Here is a 25197-nt window from a genome sequence, read left to right on the forward strand (position 1 = left end):
ATGGATTCGCGGATTACCTTGTTTTTTCTTCTTTTTCTTATCGTCTGTTCCGATCAGCTGTCGGCCGCTCAACCGCCGGGAAATTACCAGAACCGAAACAACCCAACTCCGAACCTGCCAAAACCCAAACTTACTGCTTCCTGTGAGTCCAGTTTTACATTTAAGATGTTCCTAACCTTGCCAATTAACACCCTTTCTTCATCACTCATTGCATTAAAACGACCGCAACTCAAGGAAAATAGACTGAATATCTCAAAAGACAACCTAATGAAACATAAATCAGAGTGGATCTGTTCGTAATACGGTTTAAACCGACTTTGGTCTATAGTGCTACCACATTTTAGCCTGGGCGTTTGTATTGCTAACATTATTGGGTTGGAGTGCGAGTTACCGTTTGGGTTTGGGTGGGTCAAGTATTATTATTATTATTTTTTTTTCGAATTTAAACTTTGAACTACAAACTCTAAACATTAAGGCCAACAACAAACATGCAGCTCAACAAACGTTCGGCGTTAAACACCGCTTTTGTAAAGTTTAAGCCAAGTGAAGGGTTATAGAAACGCTAACAAGGTTGTTATCTCTTATAAGTTAAGTAAAATACATATAACATAGCAAAGTAACAATAAATTTATCAATAAAATATATACGGTAATAAAATGCTATGTACAGTATATATTTTACTTAACTTAGTTAGAGTAACTGACGATTTTCAACACAGGCTTTTAACAAATGTCTGATCCTGGTTTTACTCTGTTTTTTAAACTTTGAGATTTGTTGTTTATAAACGCGGCAGCAGAACATTGATTGATAAGGAAAAATCTGCTGCCAATGATTTTGGACTTCATTAAGTTTATCCCTTTTACTGTATATATTTTTAGTTTATACCACACTTTAAATAAAGAAGTTTAAAATCACACCCAAAACGTGGTTAAATTTAATCTAAAATGAACTTTAAAGAAAAATGTTGTTTTACCAACGTCACAAAAACAAACGTCGCAAAAAATTATGAAACGTGGAAGTATTTTAGGTGATTGCACTACTACGACGTTCGTAAGTATCCAGAAATACCGTAATATTTAAAAAAGCTTCGCGCCACACGCAGACACTCTTTGAAACGTGATCTTGCAAATTGCCTTTCAAGGAATTTTAAGATACTGTAAATATTAACCTCAACAAATCACATAATTATTTTAGCTTACGATCGCGTGTTTTTTTCTAATTTTAGTCACTGATGAAATGAACGAGTGCTCACTAAACGCGCAGTACAATGTGCTTTTCGTGCCGGAGAGCTATATCATATGATTAGCCTTAAACAATGTAGCGCCTTGACATTCAAAAAGCATGAAACACAAGAAAATTAACGTAAATTATATGTGCACTTCGTTAGTATTTTTGGTACAATTTTGAACAAATTTTACTAATTAAGTTTGTAATTAATTCACGATATCACTAACCCAGCACTAAAGTGTCGTTCTCATCAAATTAAACATCTTGCCTTTGCGAAATTTTCTTGGAGGTCACATTTGCTCCAAACCTCCAAGTTAAAGTATTTGTTTTTTTAACGCAACTCTTGCCCAGTAGTAGCTAATATTAACTACTGGCTCACTGTTTTACCACTTGTCTTATCTAAAGTATATATATTTATAAAACTAATCAAAAAAATACCTATCGAGTCAATCATGTGTTATTCGAGATTTTTTCAAGCACATAAATAATGTTTTTTTGAGACCCTTAGTTTGTTACCCACCTGTTCGAAATATGCTGTGTATCTGTTTTTAGCTTCGCTCTTCAAGTTCGACTGTATGCGAGTGTCGGGCTGGCACATCAAACTGGTGACCAACGGGCGTCTCCACATCTACTGTGTATGGAACGCCAGGCAGGCTTTTAACGTGGCTTATAATCTCCTTCCGAAAAATCACAAGATAGCAGAGGCCGAGCAGCAGTCGGAAATATGGGTAATCGAGTTAATATTTGACTTATGCGTACTTATTAAGATTGACATTTATCTTGCAAGGGTCAAGGTTATTTCAATTATCACATATTTAGTGCAACATAGATTATCCGGATCGATATTCCTTGAAACCTGAGCATGAATCGTCATTCTATTTGAATAAGATATACTGACGATGCCTTTGTTGGCGATATATATATATATATATATATCTTTTAAGATCTGTTAACTGTGTCTGACCTGAATTGATAGCTGTGCTAGTATTTTGAACTGTTACTGATCAGGAATTAAGGTCGACATTTATCTTGAAAGGGTCAAGGTGATTTCTATTACGGTATCACATATTCAGTGCAACATTTTGCGTACTTAGTAATTATGAAAAATTAACTTAGATTTCACGCATATCATTTAAACTTCTGGGTGAAAACGATTTGTTGTTACATTGTTTTTATTAATTTGGATTCGGATCGGCACCGATACCACCGTAGTTTCGGACTGTAATGCGTACAGCTTAGTAAGGTAACAACGGACAAGACTATTAAAAAAAGCTTTATTAAAAAACTTAAATTAGATGTCACCCATGTCACTTGAACTTTTGGGTTTGGCACCGATACCACAGTAGTTTTGGACTGTAATGCGTACAGCTTAGTAAATTGACAAACAAGGCGTGTTGAAGTTTTTTTTAGATTTTGAGTGTTGATTAAACGAAAAAGTCTTTTTGTCGAATAAGCCTGATTTTGATTTAATTGTTTTAGGATTGACATGAGCTGAATTCTTTATGATAAAGATTGACTTTTTGCCTACTTTGCGTTAAATATATATGAAAATAAACGACTTATTTTTTTATTTATTTCACGGTAACAATTCAATGGCTATATGTTCAATTTAGAATGTCTTTTATGTTAAATATTGCCCGAAATGAAATAAACGTGCAGTTCATTACCGTTTATTTTAAAACCTAAAGGCCTCGTTCAGCGGGACAAAAAATGTTATTTCTGATAAAAAATCTGTTGTTTGGAAAGGTGTTTTTAACCTGGAACTTTGGCCACCTAAAAATAAACCGAATTACGCAGTGAAACCTACAGATCGAAGCACGTTGTTATCGAGTAAAAGTGAAGTTGAACCACAAACACTGAAATTCGTGTTTCGACATGTGGCTTTGCGACAAGTTTGTACAGAGCTCGAGGCTGGCTACTTTGGCCTAAAAGAGAGTCCTATACATTTAAATGTGGGCACAAGAGCAACACCTTGTTTTTCACCGCATCTCTTGTTCAAGGTTTGCCAGATTAACATGACGACGGCCAAACGCCACATGTTTACGTCTCTTTTGATCTACTTGCGTAATGACCTAATTATAGTCTCGCGACCGTACTGATGGGTAAATCCCCGATTTTCTGGCTGCACGTTCCAAAGGGAGGTCCTCATTAGTTTGATTGTACGCTGTTAGTTGCCTAAAAGATGGAGCATTTCCTAGACAACGTACCGGAAACATTGCTACGAAAATCTCAATTTGTAGTATTCCAGTCTGTTAGCGTCATTTTTTTACAACAGTCGAGAACAATATACTATCCACAAATGGTCGGCGATTTACTTAAACCGGGGTTTGTCATAGGACGTGGCGGAAATGAAAGGAAACCATTCGCAAATAGAAACCGACCAATACTGTATGACTTCATCATCGACAAAACATAAATAACCAAGAGCTATGGCGGAATTGAGCTTGGTTTTACGAATCCAATTGGCTCGCATCACGTTTCACTATTTACTAGCTATTTCGTGTGACGCAAGGCGCAACCGTAATGGCCCTGCGGCTACGGACGTAACTGGATTTGGACAAAATCGCACGTACAAAATTGGATATACGTAATAAATATTCCTTCCGAATTTATAAATCACAAAAAGTATGATCAAGTCCTTTTAATAGAAACTCAAGTTTTTCTTTCGTCCCCATAGTGCTTTTCCGCATAATAAGGTAGAATGTTTTTAAAATATCAATTAGAATCCTTGTTGCTATTTAAAGAGCGCTTGGCTTACTCTTATTGATCACGTTTTGTGACACATCCAACTATAGTTCGGATGGCTGCTTCGAAAACAGGCGCCAAACGGGCACAAAAAGGAATGAAATAATAACATTTTTAAGCGTCGTGCAAAAAACCTGTCAACTGTTTACCTTCTTGTGAGCTCCTACTGTTTTCACAGACGACATTATCTGCTGTAGCTGCAATGTTATGCACGTCGGCTCAGTGCAACATAAAGCGTGGTTTCGCGACTGATGGTTTGGACCAGTTATTCTCAAACTGTGTGCCGCGGCACACTAGTGTGCCTCGAGAGATAGCCCAGTCTGCCGGGAAACTTTTTGTAATTTCGGAAAATAGAGTATTTGCATTACCAATAGGCAAACATGCTAGCATTTCAGACTTGAATACGCACTATTCATTACAAATTAAACATATTGAGACATTTACATTTAATTTGTCGTGTGTTAAGGGCGATTGTAAAGTGACTCTATTGTTGTTCTGTTAAAAGTGTGCCGCGAAATATTTAAGATATTTTTAGTGTGTTGCGACCCAAAAAAGTTTGAAAAGTTTGGACGATAATTTTATACTTTAGTGATACGACCGCGAGTCGATAACTCGTTAGCTATCTTTATCAACAAATCTGATATACTGGTCATTTCAGACTTCGGCCGTTAACAAACTGGACCGGGACATGTTCGTGTCGGTGTGTGCCCTCAAGTGTACAGTGGGCGTGCCCGCACCCCGGTACAGCTTTGGAGGCTCAAGGCGTGAACCGGACGCAGTCAACGTGGGCTGCAGAGACTGGCAGAACATGCAGTGCAAAGGTAACAAGTTCTGCTTTAAGGCCCTTTTGTAGAATCTACTGTCATTTGACGGTGTCCTAAACGAGTCATTTTCAAAAAACCAAAGCCACAGTCAAGGCCCAACTAATATAAGTTAAGATCAAAGTAAAGTATGTTTTAATAAAAAAAGTGAAGTCCAAGTCATTGCCATGGCAAGTCACAACCAAGTTGTCTCATTATCAATAAAAATCACGATTATTATAATAAAATTTGTATATTCAACCGATAGGCATTATTTTGAATGCAGCAAACATTAAAAAAGATACAATTAGCTAACAGATTAGTCGTCTAAAAACCTATTTTTTGATAAATACTAAAAGCTAGATGCCCAAAAATTCAAGTTGAATACAATTATTTGCAATGATTTAAGTCAAGTAAAGTTATTTTGCCTAAAATGCTCAAGACAAGTCTTTAAAAAAAGTGCAGTGGAGTAAGGTCGTTTAAATGATTACAACACTGTTGGTGTTTTAAAAGTCTCTATTTGTGGCTAGAGTCTGTTCCACCAGCACCTGTTATTTGGGAAATTGTTTTCCTGTCCCTAATGGAATTAACTGATGTTCATTACTGATAATCGCCGATAGTCTTAGTAAAAATCACCAATTAGAGCAGTGGTTCTCAACCTTTTTTCTTTCGTGGCCCATTTACGTTGAAAAGAAATTATGTGGCACAATATAATTTTTATAAAACAAAAAACTGTAAAATAGGTTTAGAACAAAACACAACAGAGCATGTTTTAAAACAGATTATCTATTTAACAGTGCATTATAACATACTTGCGGCTATACAATGAATTTACGTTCCTTTTTTGTTCCTCCCCAAGCCATTATTTCTGTAAAATTAAATATAGTGACACAAATGAAACCAAATCTATAGCTTTTTAAAATTGGTCTGTGGCCCACCTAAAATGTTCTTATGTCCCACATATAGAACAAACAAATTATTCTAAAGTTAACTCATTGTTTCTATCTTATTTTCCCAGAATAGAATTTAAGCTATTCTTAACCTTCGGTAAAGTTCAAACTCTGGAAAGTTGTCATAAGTTAGAAGTTTGAGTAATACCTATGACTACTATTCTTAGGCGAATATAATTAACTGTATACTGTTACATTGTTAAAACTTAATTGCTATTAAACATTGTTTCGCTAAAAATGACATTGTGTGCCTTTTTGATTTTATTTCAATCACGGTAAAGCCAAATGCTATGCAGTATTAGGCATGACAACTTTTAATTATCTAGTTTATTACATATTGGAATCGTTGAAGAGTAATATTGGCACATTAAAATTAGCTTGTGGAAGATATCTGTCTTTATTGATACACAACAATGGCCTGTTTTAACTGATCAAAGTTTAAGCTGGTGATTCCTTAACTTGGGTATTTCTTTCAGCCTCGTGTCCCTCGAATATCTTTAACGTACCGAACGGCAACGTAATATGCACGGGTGGCACCTTCACCGGGTCGGAATGCAAGCTTTCCTGCCGGGTTCACTTTCAAGCTGTAGGATCCGACACCCGACTTTGCCATCCCGCCACCAACAAATGGCAACCTGAGCAGCCGTTTGCTTGCGAAGGTAAGCCACGTGTTGACGATCGCCTGTAGCGAAAGTTATAAGCAGAAGTCTGCAGCAGTGTTAAGAAGTAACTGTCAACGACCTGACAAATAAATTGACTTTGACTTTAATGGCCAGTTAGCATAACGGAAGAGAAGTAAACTTAGCCAGGTTATTTTCAACAGATTTAAAAACTTTAAGGTAAAATTTGATAAAACAATTTTTAGGTGTTAAACTATATGGTTGCTTCGTTTCGTTTGTTTCAAATGGTTAAAACCAGGGCTGCGGAGTCGGAGTCGGACTCACGACTCGGGACTCAAGGAGTCGGTTTGTTTTGCCGAAGTCGGACTCGTGACTCGAGTAAGACCACGTAAAACTACCAAAAACTAAGTCCCGAGTCCCACATGCGCATACGCAGTACCAAATATCAAAACTAGTATGGCCACGAATTGTAAAGGTGGAATAGCATATTATTGAATATTTTCCAACCATGTATTGTGAGTGAATTAATTATATATGAGACCCCTATAAGTGGATTGCTGAATATCCACGTTATTTTAGTTACGTAAATTGGAATATAGGTTGTATAGTCAGGGCTGGACTCGGGGCTCTTGTAGTCAAGTCATTGCTCCAAACGACTTACGTCAGATCAAGTCTTTTGTATAAGCAGTGACTTAAGTGCCCTTCAGTCCAATCATTGACCTCAGTCATTCAAACAATGACATGACTTGACTGGGACTTAATCATTTTAATTGTCTTATATTTACAAATCTGGATCAAATCCGAACCAGTAACACCACATGGAAGCCAACGGTAACAAGCTGAAAGAACAATCAACAAAAAGAACAATCAACAAAACCTTTGCCTTTCCATTTCAGCTGTTAAAGTGCCGTCCTGCCACCGCCTTCCTTCAGTGCGCAACGGACGCCTGTACTGCTCCCATGGCAACCACCTGCTGTCGCGCTGCGCCCTCACATGTCAGAGTGGTCACACGCACGTGGGACCCCTGGTCCAGTGGTGCCTGCCCGACAGCGGGGAGCACCTAGTCTGGTACATGCCGAGCCGGAACGGAACCAACGGCACCGCGGTCACGTCGCGATTCGGGGGAAGACCCGAGTGCAGACGTGAGCTTTTTTTTTCTGTTGACAAATTGATTTAAATTGAAATTGTCGACCAATGTTTTTGCTGTGTGTGTTTTTGAGTGCAGATGCGAGTTGTGGCTGGGCTTGGTATTAAAAATTGCAGCGACTCCCTACAGGTTTAACAGTATTTGCAACCTTTTTTAAATGCGACACCCTAAAGAAATCATAAATAGTTCGCGGCACCCTTGCTCGATTTTTGCTGAGTGGTTAACTGTAACGTTACCAAAAACGATATTGAAACAGTAGCCTACATTAACTGTGCAACAAGGTTTAAAACACCTTTGTATTTTTGGCACTTTATTCGTACATCAAAATATTGTATCTATGGGGTTACCAATAGAGCAAAAATCGGAATACCAAAGAATTTTAAATAATCGTTAGAAATGACTAGAGCAGGGGTGTCCAACTCAAACGTGCCGGCGTGCCAATTTTTATCCTATAACTTCTTCCCGTGCCAAAGTTTAGTAATATAATTTTTTCTAATAATAAAAGCGTTTTTTGTACAAATAATAAAATCGTGTAGTTAGCAGTGCGCATTACTGCATCTAAATGTCCGTCGGTGAGCTGACTTTTGCTTTTTGTTTCTTCACACCAAACTTTATAGTTATGTGAATGCTAGCCTCCACTACAATATAATGTTATAGTATTAGAAGTAATTGTTAGTTGTCGTGATTGTTTTATATTGTGAATAACCAATGGCAATTTACTGCATAAAAAATTAGGTATTTTTTTTACAATTGAATGAATAGCAAATTAAGTAATTTAGGGGGGCTTGCGTGCCATTTTTTATTTGGTCGCGTGCCACATTTGGCACGCGTGCCGCTTGTTGGACACCCCTGGGCTAGAGTGTCGCGGCACCACGGTTGAGAACCACTGGGATAAAACATAGCATTTCGCTTTGTCTGCCTTATCACAGTGGTTGAAGTAATGGGATTTAAGGTTTTTGTTTTGCATTCGGTTTTCCATTAGAATATCAAACAGCATAAGCAAAACAATTTTAAAGATGTTACACTTTGTATGAAAATTTATACGGACTTGTTCGCGAAACCTTAAACACGATCAATTCGAAGGCAGTTGTTTTTGGTAAATGCAAAAATGTTTTAAGCTCCGCGGGAATCACCATCTATAAGCTAACATTTTATTTAAAAAGGTGTTTTTTCGCTTTGTGTGAATCGATAACATCTTTGTATATAGCTTTTGTATTGAAAGTAAAACCTTCCCAACCTAAATCTTAATATAAACGAACTTTATATAAATGTGTATTCTTAAGATTATACCTCCTTATGTAGCTACGTTTAGGTGTAACTTTGTGACGTTGCAATATGACGTAAAATGTAAAGTCACGTTTTCACGTAACTTTGTGACGTCATTCGTGGATTTCTTTTCATGCCCCCTTATCAAAAATTGTAGATCCGCACCTGCTTTATGTTATTTGTATTTCAGATCTCCAGTTTGACCCGCCTTTTTTATTCCTCACGCGGCCCTTAGTGAGAAATAATTACCGACCCCCGAGTATAGTCTTAATAAGCGGATCATTGCCTTCAATTAAAATTTCTCAACAGTCACCCCAGCCGAACAGTATCAATATCAAACATGTGATTAACTGGTAATATAGCTCTCGTTGCACGATTAGTGCTGCGAAATATCACTGTATACGATGTAGCAAGTAGGTCCCATTAAGTAACTGTGTTTTAATCGCAGCAATGGTTTACGGAAACAAGCAAAATCCGCCACCAACAAATTCCAACAACATAGAGGACCGGGAAAATAAAAGAGAAGAAATCAGTCAAAATGGTGAGTCCAAATGTGGTCTCCTAATTAGATCCAAAAGTCAGAATTGCAAAAAAAAACAGTAAAAAAATTATCAAGATTTAAACTTTATTTAAATGCTTGTCATTTTTGCATCTTTGAGTAATAAAATAAGGTGATTAAAGCTTCGAGGGGTTTGACATACAGATAAGAATTCTTTTGGAAAACTTTATCATAAATGTAGTAATTATTTTCCTATAGGAATTACAAGCCGAAATAAAACTTGGACAATGCAAATTTTACCTTATACTTGGTGAGATTTCGGTGCACAGTCATTCCGTCCAATTGCAAAACCACAAGCTTCCCACATACTATATCGCAAATACCTTGAGAAAGAAAGACTTATTAAAATCTTCAAATGTCGCGGTAAATACAACCGCATATTTTGGCACCCTTCGCGCGCATTTGACGTGCTTAGCCATGTTTGCGGCAACAGAAGACTACGCCGCAAAGAGCGGATTATTCAAAAGGCTTGGTTTAATTTAAGGCTGCGGTTTCCGCTGTAGGCCTAAGGGGTGCGGAACACAATCAATACAATTTGCTGACCATAGTGTTTTACCGCATTCGCACCTTAACACTTCTAGGCAAGAAATATTTCCACAACTAAAAAGAAAAGGTTTATGCTGGAATCAGAAATAAACATGCCTAAAGTGAAAACGCTTCGTGAATTTAATATTTTTCCGAAAAATAATATTAATAAAACAAGAATTATGCGATTTTTTTTTATCAAAACGCCCAGATAAGTTAACTTAAAACTTTAAATTTTTACAGTGAAAACAAAACAATTTCAAATTAATTCCATTCAGACACTAAACTAAATAAGGGCAAAACGCGAAGGCGAGTGCCAAACATGCTTCATTTAAAACACACAAATTGTTATAGTAATAGACATATCAGGTCAAACGAAATTAGAGCTGCTAAAAAGAAAACAGAACACTTACCTTGTATCTCGCTTTTTCCGGTAGCCACCTACATCTTGAAGAGGTTCGACGTTTGCGATGTGCAGCCAAACCAACGGGTCGACTGCGGACATCGGGGCGTTTCTCAGTCGCGTTGCGAAAACAACATGTGCTGCTGGGACTCAACGCAGGTAAATTACAGTATTGTAATTACTCAAAGTTAATGACTGGACACTCTTTTTAAATGACTTAAGTCTTTGTGTAAAATTACTTTACTTGAGCTGAGTCTTTTAGACAAATGGCTTGGGTTGAAACGAAAGGTTTTCATTAGGCACTTTTTTGTAAAATTGGTTTATTTATCCTATTTTAAAAAAACAATTTGCTTGCTGTAAATTGCGTTTGTTGTTTATTTGGGTGTTGCTCATATTCGGAAGAGCTTACCAATATTAATAGCTTAACTTTTTATGTCAAGGTCTTGACTTGCTGTAACTGTGACTTGACTTGCTTTTTACTCAAAAAGGCATGAAAACGAAAAAGGCTTTGCCGTCAATTAACATCTCCCATCATTATATTCGTTAATTAATCAAATTACGTTTATGTTACCCAGAGTAGATACAAATCAACACAATACGACTAAGAAAAATTTATAAAATATATCGTGCAGCGGCTGGGAATAATCCTTTCCAACCAGTAATCGTTCCTAACTGGGAGTTTTTAAAATTTTATATTTTTGTGTTACCAGGAGAACGTACCATGGTGCTACAAAACGTCTTCAAATCCTGCAAACGAAGCAGTCAAGGTACGTCAGTGGCCTAACTCGGGCTGAAACTCATATCAATAGCGTCGCAATGAAAATGTTCAGATTTCGGGACAGGTCTTAAAACGCGGACAATTCCCGTCTACCGGCAGTTATAACGTATCAATTAAAATTTTGCGTTTCTTAGCGCGTTTTTGCGGTTCTAAGAGAAAGAGTACTGCGAGATGAAAACGTTGATCTCGACGCATTGGTAGTTTGTTTGAGCCGTTCAGAGATGAGTGCATTGTTTGAAGAAAATCTCATTTAAATGTCTCTTGGCAGATATTGAGTAAAAATCATAAAAGTTGCAGCCCAAGTAGTAGTATACTTTATTGTTTTAATTACTTAGGTCAATGTTGTTAAATGAAATGTGTTTGGGCAAAACGACTTGGCTTCCGTTTGCACAAATGACTTATTCAGGATCCAAGTTGATATGCTCATTAAATTTGATTTCGTTTTTGAAATACCTGAACATTTTTTTTGTTAGCCTATAAAAAATTTTGTTATGGATTTAAGAGATTTTTTTTCTGTTTGGTCGCGCATACGACTGAACTTAAACTTAATTTAAGTGAAATGCCGATCTAGGGTAATGAGCCGACTCCACTTATTCGATTGGTGTAAAGCGACAAGTCAATTCCTAACAAATTTCTATTGTCACAGCCAGGAGCTCTCAGCACCGGAAATCAGCAGCGACCCATGTCTCCCACGACCATTTCCGCGTCTCGATTGCCCTCAAGCGGAAACTACTTCCCGAGTAAGATTTTTTAATAGTTGGTTAAACGAGATGGAAATCGGATAAATTTTAAACTGCTGCTTTACATTTTTAATGAAAAACGTACACTTTTACTATTTTATACTAAGCTATTTCTAGTTTACCGTTTTACTCACAGTTTAACCATGTAGGCGAGTAAATACTGAAGACATTCTAATGATAACGGTTAAGTTATATACCCAATATTGCACTTCCACCGGAACACTTTAAAAACTTAAATTTTCATTGAGAACAAGAGTTAATAAAGCCATCTTTGGAGAAAACTACTATATACTGTACTGTATACTGTACTGTACTGCCCAATATTGCACTTCCACCGGAACACTTTAAAAACTTAAATTTTCATTGAGAACAAGAGTTAATAAAGCCATCTTTGGAGAAAACTACTATATACTGTACTGTATACTGTACTGTACTGTACACTATTCTGTTTCTAACTAAAGTTGTTTTAGATGTCTCGTATTTCTTGCGGATCATTTCTAATTTCAGTTCCGGCTACTATTACTTAATTTTCGGGTTTTAGTTTTACATTTCTCATCCAATGTGACGAACCAACCAAGGAAAGCCCCAAAAAAGTTTGCAGACAGACTTTAGCAAATCGCGACTTCAACAATTTTAAATCGCGGAAACGAGTGAGTCACATTAACCACCCTGTCGTCGTTTTTTTGCCAGCCCGGTAATTTGTCGGCCAAACCTTGCGACAGCGACACGTTAAGCCTGGGTATCCGGCGGCTTTCGTGGCTCGACATGTCGCGGTAATCCCGGAGAGCAATGGGTTCATAAACTGCACGAACCGGTCAAAAGACGGTGATTTGAACCTCGAAAACAATGACGACCCCTGTGTGACTCTTTAATGGCGCTTGTCGTTCAGCGATGTCCATTGTTAGCGAAGTTCAGTGGTTCTTAGCCTTTTTAATATCGTTGACCCTAAGAAGAACATGATTGATTTCAATTAAACACCTTTTCAAAAAACAACAAATTACAGTTTTTAATCAACTAATAAAAAAGACAAAAATGATGTCATAATTTAAAATCGAATGTCCATTAAAAGTGTAACTATACGTGGAAGCTTTTTCAAATGCTCTTTTTGCCAAAAATATTCGACCGTTTTTTCCGCTAATTCGCCATGACAAGACTCATGCTGCTTGAGTTTTCTCGGTTTCATAGCCTATGACTTTCCTGAGTCAGTATTAAAACATATCATACTATGAGGTTGTTCAAAGGAACCATACGTTACAATTGTAAAATTAAACTACTTTGTTTGTAACTTCGTTTTTTGGAGGCAATAGTTTTACGCTTTCATTGACAAATTATACCTATTCCTAGAACACTGTAATCTGAAACAATCACAGGCTACTGTACTACAAACACCAGGACACTTAAACGATCATAGAAATGTCACAATAAAAGCTAATTTAAATTACCCCGCAAATTGCCCGATACCACGTTATAGGATAAGTACTCGTCCGATACGATGTCCAACCCTCACCAAAAGACTCTATTTGTGTCAGATTTTATATTCCACTTTTTCTAAATAACAATTACTAAATTTACCGTCGAAGGTTTTCCAGCTTGCGTTTGTAAGTAAAAGTATATTGTTGCCTAAATAACAAAAAAAAACGAAAAAGCACCTGGGAAGAAAGGAGTGAAGGATGACGTTACAAAGTAAGCTATGTGACGTCATTAAACCATATTTTTATAACACATATTGTTCTCCATATAGTTGAATGTGTAAACATGCCGCTAAAATCCTGTCTAATTGCTGGAAGCGCGAAACAATCTGCGTAGATTTAGATTACATTCGCAAAAATGTTTTTACTTTGAAATCGAAAGCTAGCAAGCAAATATAATTTGGAGGGGGCTGTGGTCTAGTTTCATTCGCTCTTTGTAATGAAATTATTTGGAACCAGGTCCGCTTTCACCTCATCTCAAGCGAGAAGTAATTTCACTACTTTTTTCGACGGCCTTAATAATTGCCAACCTCAGCGTGATTTTTTTTTCAGTGGTTTTGTGAGGCGAATTAGCGAGAATTTACACAGTTGCCAAGCCGACCGAACAATTTTCAGCAATATCGCTGTGTTTGACTTCCTCAAAGCGGTCCAAATTGTTCCAGGGCTTCAGTGTGATGCGATGGAGTGTCTTGGCGACCGATGTTAGGTTTTGTTCAATCCTAAAACCGTTATTTTTTGTGAGGAGCATAACCGTAGTAATTAACTATTGTATTTAGTATCGGATTTGGTGGTCGAACGTTTTGTCTATTATGTCGCATATCCGTATGTAAGTGAAAGACAAAATATTCGCAAAGTATGAAATGTGGTAAAATGCTTTCATGGTTAGTAATTTGGGGTTGGCTGTTACAGCGACTGATAGAAGAACTTGTTAATTTCTCTAAAATGGCAACAACTATGCAGAAGCCACGACGATGTGACCCAAGTTATTAGGGGCAAAATGACTAGCGACTTTCGCCACGCTTTTAAAATCACAGGGTGGAGATTTCCACGCATAAATCTTACGCTATTGTGTCTGTGGAAAATTCTTCGCTTAGGAGTTTGATTTCCACCTTTTTTCACTTGATGGTGGAATTTAACACCGTTTTTTACAAATTTCCATCACCAAAATGGATTATTACCACCTCCAAGTCAGTGTATGTATTAATTTGTTTAGACAAAAGCCATAACTATTTTCATTAAACATTTTGACAAAACAGTTACAGTGCAGTTTTTTTTTATTTCGCAGACGGCCCAGGCTTACCGGGAATGCAACTGCGACCACATCCCTTCACCAAGCACCCGTGCGGATGCGCCGACGACATCTGGGGGCGATGCAACGCCGTAAGTCACAACGCTAAATAAGCTGTCGGCCTTTTACGATTTGCAACTTATAACCGCGACTTAAGGTTCGCCGTCTTGCAATAAATGGCAGAAAATTAAGTTTATTCGACAAGAATCGTATTTTAAAATCAGCCGAATTTCCTTGTTCCATTGATTTGGGTGTGTTTGTGTTTGTGCATGTTCGTGTGTGTGTGTGTGTGTGTATGTGTGTGTATGTGAGTGTGTGTGTGTGTGTGTTTGTCTGTGTGAGTGTGTAAGCGTGTGTGTGTGTGTGTGTGTGTGTGTGTGTGTGTGTGTGTGTGTGTGTGTGTGTGTGTGTGTGTGTGTGTGTGTGTGTGTGTGTGTGTGTGTGTGTGTGTGTGTGTGTGTGTGTGTGTGTGTGTGTGTGTGTGTGTGTGTGTGTGTGTGTGTGTGTGTGTGTGTGTGTGTGTATGTATATGTGTGTGTGATGTGTGTTTGTCTGTGTGAGTGTATATGTGCGAGCGTGTGTGTGTGTGTGTGTGTGTGAGTGTGTGTGTGTGCGTGTGTAGGTATGTTTCTGTGTGTTTCTGTCTGTTTGTGTGTGGCTGGCATGTGTGCGTTTTCTTGTGTGATGTGCAACGCTATTTTTTATCCAATGATAATTTGACCCCGAGGGGGGAATTTAGTAGTTCTCTAATGGTGAACTTTGCTCGTAACACAATACAGTGTTGTTAACGGCAACAGTGTGCTCGTGTCGTTTGGGTAAAAGTTTAAACTAATGGAAAAGCGTCGAGAAGTATTTCTGGCCACTGAATTTCTTTCTGTAAATTTGTTGCTGATATCCTTAAAATTTAAACGAGCGCCAGCAAATTGCTGGAAACTCCCAGTCATTTTAAGTGCATATAAAAACTCCTATAGGGAATACGTTCGACCCGAGGACCGAGGTACTTCGAAAATTGTCTCCGGCCCGCTTTTCTACACGTGTTACACGCCACAAAATATATGTTGCTCGTCCAGCGTTCAATTGCGCAACACATGTTCAAAAATTACAGCGCTTTATCGGTTCGAAGTACAAACGAAGTTCGAGTGGCACAGACAACGCCCGTCCGCTTAATTCGCGAAATTTTGTGACATTCCTGCGGACCTAATTGCTTTGTAAGACAAGCAGACCGCTTTTGCCTTTTGTGTTCGGCGTTTGCTGTGTTCGGTCCTATCTGTGTCGCCGAAAAAGATTGTTTTTGCCAAACGGCTCTTGGCATTTATTTCGTTTCGCGATTTTCGTGTCGAGCATGCAAAAACTCATTTTTGACACTCGTTTCTCAATTAATTATAGGGCTGCTCAAGTCCTAAAGCTGTTAGGCTTACATTGCGTTCCTTAAAGTGTGATTAACGTGACCTATGTTTCTTGAGAGTTTTCGCGACGACTTAAATATTAAGAGTAATTATACCAGCAAAGGTTCGAACTTTTTTTTATGAAACATTGTGTAGACCAGTGGTTTTTAACCTTTTATGAGTCGTGGCCCCCTTCAAATGACACTAAACACTCCGGTGCCGTAAAACTGTCACAAAGAAAACGACATAAATTGACTTTAACTGGATAATAATTAAATGAGATATGCTCTTGGCCCCGTAAAGACTGTTCTGTCGCCCCCTGAGGGGCGAGGACAACGGTTGAGAAACGCCGGTATAGGCGAACAAACCGTAGGAAATCAGCAGTAGTTAGCTCAATTTTAATTAAAATTAGGCATGTATTCGCACTTCTATGGAGATGGCTTGCTCAGAACCAATCTATATTGCCTTATTTGTGATAGCTTACAAGGTAATGGTATTTTAAAAGAATGGTCTAACCAAATGTGTTACATCACGCGCTTTTAAAAACTGATCGTCATGGCTCAAAATGTGTAGTATTGTCTATGCGCGTCACCCTTACATGGATAATTATGGAGTCACACCATGTTGTTCAATGTCGCCTGCCTAAGCTTACAAATTTACACTTGATTTAACCTCTTTACAAAGAAGAAAAGTCACGGGCCACCCACACGTAAGGTTGCCGCCCATGTGGTAAAACATGACAGGCATATATAAGCAAATAAACTTGGAAGTTTATAACTCGGTCAAACCTGTGTCGATACGTATTTGCTCCGTAACTCGTAAAGCTACTCCCTATTGTTGAACATGGCAGTGTACGCCCATTCTATTAAGTACAATAAAGACTAAAATGACGAATGCGGCGTTTGAGTTGAGGTATAATGCCACCTTAACCAAAACATCTGTATTTTAAACTTAAACATCTTATCTCCTACTGTTTACATCTATTTGGGCTCGCATGTGTCCTCCACACCTACCAGGGCGTACCGCATTAACTTTATATTAGGTGAACGATATTGAAAGACAAGTTACACAATTCAAAAGCTTTCGTAAAACTAGCACTTCTGATCGAAGCCAACCATTCTTAATTTCAATCTGTCACTTATTGGATTTGGCTTTAAACCTCATCATCACATTGAAATACAAGTCCTGGCTTTGTTGAAGGGCAAGTTTTGATTTTAGATCAGTGTTTCTTAACTTTTTTCTCGGCAACCCAAATACCAAGCGTAAATATAACAGCGAAACAATTCTATTCACTATAAGCGTGTCCTAAGAGAACAAAACATAAGACATTAGAATAAATCAGTTCACGTTTAGTAATACGTCTTTTATCTTTGTATTTCCAAAATTTCAGTATAACAGAAACATGGCTCAGAACCGATTTCAATAAACTTAAACATTTGCCCAAGGTCGTGAATTCAAACTCACCGCGGTAAAGGTCTTTTCAGCCTTATCTGCTTTGAAATCTATATAGTCGGGCGACTACATGATAGCTGAACCCTAATTTTTAGCTTTATAATAGGATAGGCTTCCACACGCAAGATTTCTATACAGACTGTATGTTTTACTTTAGGGATTCCGGCGGGTTTTTTGCGGCCAGAACGCCAAGGCCTCCACCTTTCCCTGGAACGTGCTCATCTACTTCCAGAACAATATTTGCGGCGGAACTCTGGTGGCGGAAAAGTACGTGCTCACGGCCGGTCACTGCATCAGGTGAGTGTCGTAACCACAATTATTTAGGGGCTGACACAACAGTGCGATTCTTAAGTTATCAGTGTGACCAACGAATAAGGATGCAGTGACTAAATACTTCATGTAGCGCTATAGATATGGTCTATATGCCAATGACTTGATAAGTCCTTGTTTTCAAATGGATCGACTTGGATTAACAATTTTGGGCAAAATAACTTGGTCTTACGTCTTTAAGGCCAATGACTTGGCTTTGAATTAAGTAAATGCTGGTTTTAAAGTTTAGTTTATTCCCTTTACGTTTTGCACGGCAAACTCTTTGCTTTTCATAAGTTTTATGTTTTACTTTCGCTTATCAAAATATTTTATCCTTTAAAATTTTGACATAGGGGTTGTTAACTTGGGACATAACTTGCGTCGACTGCGCCTTTACTTCATTTCCTCATTTTTGCTGGCGAAATGACTAGGAAAGTATTAAAGTATTCAATGTTGTAAAATTACTTTTTGCAGCACTTTTCTCAACCTTCATGCCGCTATATAGCGCCTATAATTACTTAGTTCGTTTTTCCCGACAGAGACTTTCAAGGAGACATATCGAAAATCCGAAATAACTATCTTTTCTTTGGCCTTTCAAACACGAGTGACCCGGACAACTCACGCACTCAAGTCAGAAGTATCAGCTTTTACTACAGGCATCCAAACTTTACGTAAGTTTAAGCCCTGTTTTTAGTTGCCTATTTTTCGGCGGTATTTTGCTGTTTTGTAATGACTTAAGTCAGTGACTTGGCGTAAAGTGCACTTAAGTCACTGTGTTCAAATGACTTTGCTTTGCTTTTGGACAAATCACTTGACTTGGATTTAAATTATTTTGTCAAAAAACACTGGTTAAAATTAAATATTTTTATGTAACGTTTTAGCAATACAGTTGTTTTTTTATCAATTTTTGCACGTAAAACAATTTGCTCGCTGTTTGTTACGTTTTTTTAGTTAGGTAATGCTCATTATCGGACGACTTATATGGTTTTAAAAGTTTGATGTTTCATTTTTATGTGAATGACTTTACTTGAAGTTTACGCAACTATAGTGGCTTGGACTGTGACTTGACTTAATTATATTTGCAAAAGACTTGCCTTAAGTTATTCTTTAAATGCTTGTTTACAACACTGGTATTTTTTCAACCAAAGGTTAATTGTATCGAATATAGGAACTCGTTTGTTGGTTAACCAGGAAACATAATGTAACTAATAATTTAACTTTACATTGTATTTTTAAGGTTCTACATAGAAACCTTATGAATGTTTCATGTTGTTTAATCGTTTTTGTATACTATTTTATTTATTTAGATAACGCAGTTATACCTGTTTTGTTTGCCCATGTAACTATTTTCCTATTGGAAGGTTTTAGGATATGATCTTAAAAACTAATTTATCATAAGATTTGAAAGGAGAAATGACATAGTTTCCTAAAATAATTTAGCCAAATCATACTCTCCATTATTCCACACAGACCGGCAAAATATTAAAACTTGTTTCTAAACTGTTGATAGGTTGTGCTCTCGTTACATGGCCTGTAACAATTTACAAATCACAGGCCACGTTTACTAAAAAAAAAAACATACTAAAAATACATGGGCTTTAGTATTCTTTTGTAAAACCAAGGCAGAACCGGACAAAGCTTTAAAATAATTTTGATAATCTTTGAATGGTCTACCGTGTGGCCTAAAACACAATTTATTCGACTCTCTATGTGGATACCCCCTATTTCAAGTTGGTCTGTATAAAGAGACCACGTAACATTTTTGACATAAACCTTCGATTTTATAAGTTCATAAAATAATTATATTATAATTTGTTTTATTGTTTATATCGTGATTCAACCCTGTTCCAACACTGCCAGTTTTTGATGTTTTATCCATGTCTTAGATCCAAATAAACCACAAAGGGTTTAAATATGATCTAAAACAATTTTATTCAAAAAGAGCAGAATACTATACTTACGCAAAATGCATCATCAGCTTTGCCTAAAAACTACATTCACAACAAAAATACAAAACAATATTTTAAACAACATTCACAATCACAACTATAAAATACCAAAACCAGAATGAATTACTATACAGTGCATTCCAGCAATTCCGTCCATTGAAGTTGTTTGAATGAAGTTGTTTTAGATCTTTTACATACCCTCTGTGATTCTGTTTGGATCTTGCGATTTTATAAGGTTTGACTTTCAAAAAGTTGATTTTTCTTACGCTCAGGTTAACCAACACGGGGCATTCGACGAACGATATTGCCGTGATTAAGATGAACGAACCGGTAACCATGACCTCCACCGTGTCCCCACTCTGCATGCCTTACAACAGACGGCCCACTGTGGAAGACGAATGTGTGATTATGGGTTTCGGAGAAACCTGTAAGTGTGTACCCATCAGTGTTGTAATGACTTAAGTCTTTGACTTGACTTAAGTATTTTGGACAAATAGGCTAACTTGGGAGTAAATGAAATGTTTTTCATTAAAATTATCTCAAGTTTTGCACATTAAACACTTTATTGGTGTATATTGCGTTTGTGTTTTGTTTTTTTTAGTTAAGTTGTTGCCTATAGTCGGACGAGTTTACCAATTTTATTAGTTTATGTCAATGATATGACCTGAAAATGACTTGCTCTCATAATGACTTGACTGGGACTTGACTATGGCAAACGATGACTTGACTTGGACTTAAGTCATTTCAAGATGACTTGTTTAAAACACTGGTACCAAAGCCTTTAAACATAGAACATAGGCGCCATAATCCCGTCCTATGCTCTAGCTCGAACGTATACCAGGATGAAGCTCGCATAACGCCCCACATATAGGCTTGGTTATTTTGTTTAACTGTTTCCAGAGCAACCATAATTAGGCATTTAGTTTGGCCGCTATATATCATTGCCCTGATGAAGACTCCAGTATATAGGTTATCAAAACGTCGGCACCTTTATCAATAATGAAAAATAGATATATTTGCTTGTATATAAACAACAAATTTCTATATAAAAACAATTTTATGATTCATTCAATATCTGGCAGTAACAGTATATTCATCAGGTATTTAGGTTACTGCTGAAAACCAAACTCTATAGTGATTTTTATATTCCACTTTAGCACTTAATGGTTAACTTTTATGTTGCAATGTGTTTGGTCAGAAGGCCTAAGCCAGTGGTTATTAACATTTTTGCTTGCTGCACTCAAACAAACTAGTTCTCGACTAATTTTCGCATCCCATTGTAGAAGTGCTTAACAGCACAGCGCTGTCAACCGCACAACACGTTAACTGAGAAGTGGCCCCATTTACAAGCGGACAGCGGCCTAAGTAGCCACAGACAATCAAACTGCTGACCGCCGAGATAATCGCGGAACAGCACATTTAGCATTTACACTTTGGTGCGAGTAAACAATAAATCTGGGGCATAAGCCGTTACAGCGTAAATTGCACAATAAACACAAAATCTCTTAGTCGGTAAATAGCCGTGCGCTACACTGGCACCCCTGGTTAAGAAACTCTTGCCTACGCATTTGCCTTTTTACGATTTTTTTCTAATTCGATTTTTGTAAATCTTAAAATATTTTACGTTTTAAATGAGTCTGATTGGCCTTATGCGTCGCGCTTACATTGGCATGTTACTCGGTTTGGACTCATAAACTATATATTAAGTACAATTTCTTACTAATTAGCATTACGTCACTCATAACGAGCGATATGCGAGTCCCTATTAAATGCCTAATGCGTCACTACTATGTGATCTCCAACAAAACTCTGGATTCGCCCTTTCCAATGGAAATGTAATTTTTTTGGTTTTCGGTGACTTTCGTTAAAAGGATTTTCAATTTGCTTTTCAGCTGACACGACGCAGTCGGCCAAAGTGCTCCAGGCGGCCTCGATTCCACTTGTGACCCTGCTGCAGTGCAGAACATACTATCCCGACTATCTAGTTTCAGGCCAGAATATCTGCGCCGGTTCGAACAAGCCCGGTTCGGCGGACACATGCAGGGTCAGTATACAGCTTATAAATTCAGTGTACAATTTATAAAAGTTTTTTTTTGCTTACTAAAGCAATGGGTGCGGCGTTTTTCTTTAATGTGTCAGACTACAGCTGGTGTACGGGGATTGAATGTCAAGGTAACAAAAAATAATATCAGGTTATCATTACTTCAGCCATATTTCAATTAACTAAATATATTAAGACCATAAAATTATTCGAAAAAAGTAAAAAAATGAAGTCACAGACAATACTATTTGTTGTTTTAAGCAATTTAAAAAATCTCATATTCTTTTCAATCGTGCGAAAGCCTAATTTTTCCTATACTTATCGCTTTTTCGCCGTAATTATCCCACTTGGTTCGCTTTTTTAGTAAAACTTTTTATTAATACAAACAGCTCAAAACAAAATTTTACTGCGGCAAGATGCCATTGAACGTTTCATCTTATCAGATTTAATTTATTTTTTAAGTAAACATGATTACGTCTATGAAGTGAAACAAAACAAGTCTTTTTTTTTTTTTTATAAAAATACGGCCACACTAAAATGAAATGTAAAATACATTGCTTATGTTTCAAGCGACCGAGATTTTCATAATTCACCTTGATTAAATCTTGCCATCTCTTGCATCTTCGAAAATATTTTATTTAAATTTAGAAAAACCCAACGTTTACTCGTAGTGTTCACATAAAGTTAGCCATACTTCTCTACAGGATTTGCTATTTCTTCTATTCCTCTGATTGATAAAACTATTTTTCTGAAAAGCAACTTGACTTACACCAGGGGTCGGAAACCTTTCCAGCTTAGGGAGCCATACATACCGAATGTTTTTGGTTGTATTTCCATGAGAGCCGCCATATTATATGTTTTTCAACATCTATACTTTAACTTGGCAAAAATAGTACCGGTAATTTAAATTTAGCGCTTTAAGAAGACAGCACAGTAATCGCTAAAATATGGACTGGCTAAGTTTACCAAACTCTGATTACGAAGCACCATGGTACGAACAGGACCTTATGTAGTATATAGGCAAAAGGCAGTTTTATCATGATACCTTAGATATCTGCGAGAAAAGATTAAATCATGAAAAGAGCCACGGGTTACCAACCCCTGACTTAGACATAAACTATATTGCAAATGACTTGTTCACTTTATCAACACGAACCGTCACTAAGGTTGCGATGTCATAAGTCAAAGCATCTATTGTTCTGCAGGGCGACTCTGGGGGCTCATTGGCCTGCAAGAGCGGGGGCACGGCCCGGTGTTCCTGGTTCCTAGCCGGAATTACCTCGTTTGGGAAAGCCACATGCGGGGGTGTCGCGGCCCCCAGTGTATACGTGGCTGTATCGTACTACCAGCCGTGGATTTACCGGACAATTGAACACATGGAGTCGTACGCCGGTTGAGCTTTTTTACGTTTGTTTTTGTTTTAACTTATTTCTTTGTTGTTTTTGTGCGCGGTAGGCATTGTTTTGTTGTTGTTCTTGATTTCTGATTTTTCTTCATTCCGTCGCAAGAGCCATATGGTAGACACTTTGCGAACCTATACATGTGCTCAATAAAAGATTTGTATATTTTTAACGTATATCTTGTCGATCAAGTCGTACTGCAATATTCAAGTCGGCACAACTGCAACGAGTCGATTGCGGCCGCATAATGACGTATTACAATTTTTTCCCATTTTTTTCTAAAAAATTAGATATATTCTGGCATGCTTTCGTTTCTTCGTGTTTGATAAAAACTAATAAAAACATGTAACACAGTGTTGCTCTTCCAGCAGTATATATAATCGACGTTTCGACGTGCTATGCAGAACGTCTTCATCAGGATACTGACGTATCGTGCAAAAAGAAGAGCAACACTCTGTTATATATTATGCCTGGCAGCAATAGCTTATTTTAATAAAAACATGTTTACGGTTTCAGTCCAGAACTAAGTGTAATTTACAGTTTTCAATATGTTTTCTCCTAACAAGATTCTGCCTCTGATTTTCGCAAGTAATCAGTCAAAGCCTCGTCTATTTATTTCCGAACTCTATACTTTTGTCCGATATGTTGTTCTTCATATATTTGAGTCTTGCCTCTTGCGGAATACCCGTTTTTGCCAATTGAGTGTGGTACAGCCTCCACCACACCGTTTACAAGCCATTTCTGTCGCTTATTTTGTATGTAGTTTTGGTTTACCTTCTTTTATACGTTTGCCATCTTTTTTTTCGACTATTTTTTTCCGTATTTGCTTTATTCCTTCTACGGATTTTGCGTAGATCGTTTGTATTGTTGAGTTCGAACGTTTGTTTTGATATGGCAAATGTTGGGAAATGCTGTGCTTTTCTGTTTCCCAGTGAATATCTATTCTTTTAAGCGCAAAGATCGTTAAGTATTTATATAATACAGTGATATTATGGCCTTTTGCTTTTTATGCTTAAGAGAGCATTACGGATAAATATTGCAGTCATAATATATAACATATAGGTTAATATTTAAGGCGTATACCGCCTTTAAAAATCTTGTGTCAATTCAAGAATTCGGGTTGGACTCGTTCTGCCTTAAGCGATATCCAAGCTAGATTGTTAAACGGGCAGACTGCACCATTTTGCTAAAAAGGTATATTGTCTGCCGGTTGTTAAAGGCTTATCCAATTAGCTAACGGCAGAAAATTGAACATGTGGGTTTTTTATTTGAATTTCAAAAAAGTGCGAATTCCGCATATTTTGTTCCTACTAAACTTTTTATAGAAAAACTTCGGTGACTTAAAACAAAAAGTCAGATGCACTACAAGACTGCAGTCACTATTCGGTCATTGCAACACCTTATACCTAAATCTAACTGAACAAAAACAAAAATTAAATGTCTTAGTGGAATAAAGCTTACATTGGGAACTTCAGAGAGGTTAACTGAATCGGTTGATCAATTAGGAAATCGTGCAAGCAAGGTCAGAATAAAAACAACTATAGCCTGCAGTGAAGTTCGGACTCGCCATAACTAAATTCCTTTGCTTTTCTGATATACGGTTTAGCCTTTATAGCCTCTCTGGATACTTACCATGTACTATATGATGTGTGGCGTTATGGTTGGTCAGTCCGACTTCTGAAATGTCAGACCGCAGTTGTACACACTTGTGTGAATGTATCAGTGGAATAAAACTTCATTCAAAAATCTAGGTTTACTCACTTACGAGAGATTCCACAATAAGCGTAGACCGAAGTATGTAACCCCAAAATTCGAAGAATACATAATCATTAACTATAACAAAGCAAAAATTTAAACGACAAACTTTCCTTATAAGCTCGAACTATATTGTATTAAAGCCTTAGATATAGAGACGGGGATGCGAACAGTTTTTTCACATTGTGCGCACATTTTAAAATGCCTTAAAAATGTGAAAAAAGTACGCACAGTTTTGAAAGCATTTTAAAATGTGCGCACATTTTTGAAGGCATTGTAACATGTGCGCACATTTTTCGCACATTTTCGCGCACATTGTGCAAAACAACCCCACGTCCCCTGCTGCTTATAAATAGGTCCGGTGAGAGATCAATTCAAACGAACAGCTC

General features: G+C 37.3%; 1 protein-coding gene across 1 annotated transcript; it reads left to right on the plus strand.

Annotated features, from left to right (window-relative positions):
* Window positions 1-23928, plus strand: LOC146159106 (uncharacterized). Its single transcript, XM_083384863.1, has 15 exons — window positions 1-142; window positions 1780-1955; window positions 4631-4793; window positions 6199-6381; window positions 7239-7484; window positions 9204-9296; window positions 10277-10401; window positions 10953-11009; window positions 11667-11760; window positions 14515-14609; window positions 17512-17651; window positions 18203-18334; window positions 19885-20039; window positions 21505-21656; window positions 22859-23928. The coding sequence occupies exons 1-15, from the start codon at window positions 1-3 to the stop codon at window positions 23048-23050; spliced, it is 2145 nt and encodes a 714-aa protein (XP_083240989.1). The 3' UTR covers window positions 23051-23928.
* The last annotated feature ends 1269 nt before the right edge of the window (window positions 23929-25197 follow it).

This window comes from Ascidiella aspersa, chromosome 3 (assembly GCF_963924565.1).
Source record: "Ascidiella aspersa chromosome 3, kaAscAspe10.2, whole genome shotgun sequence".
Classification (NCBI taxonomy): domain Eukaryota; kingdom Metazoa; phylum Chordata; class Ascidiacea; order Phlebobranchia; family Ascidiidae; genus Ascidiella; species Ascidiella aspersa.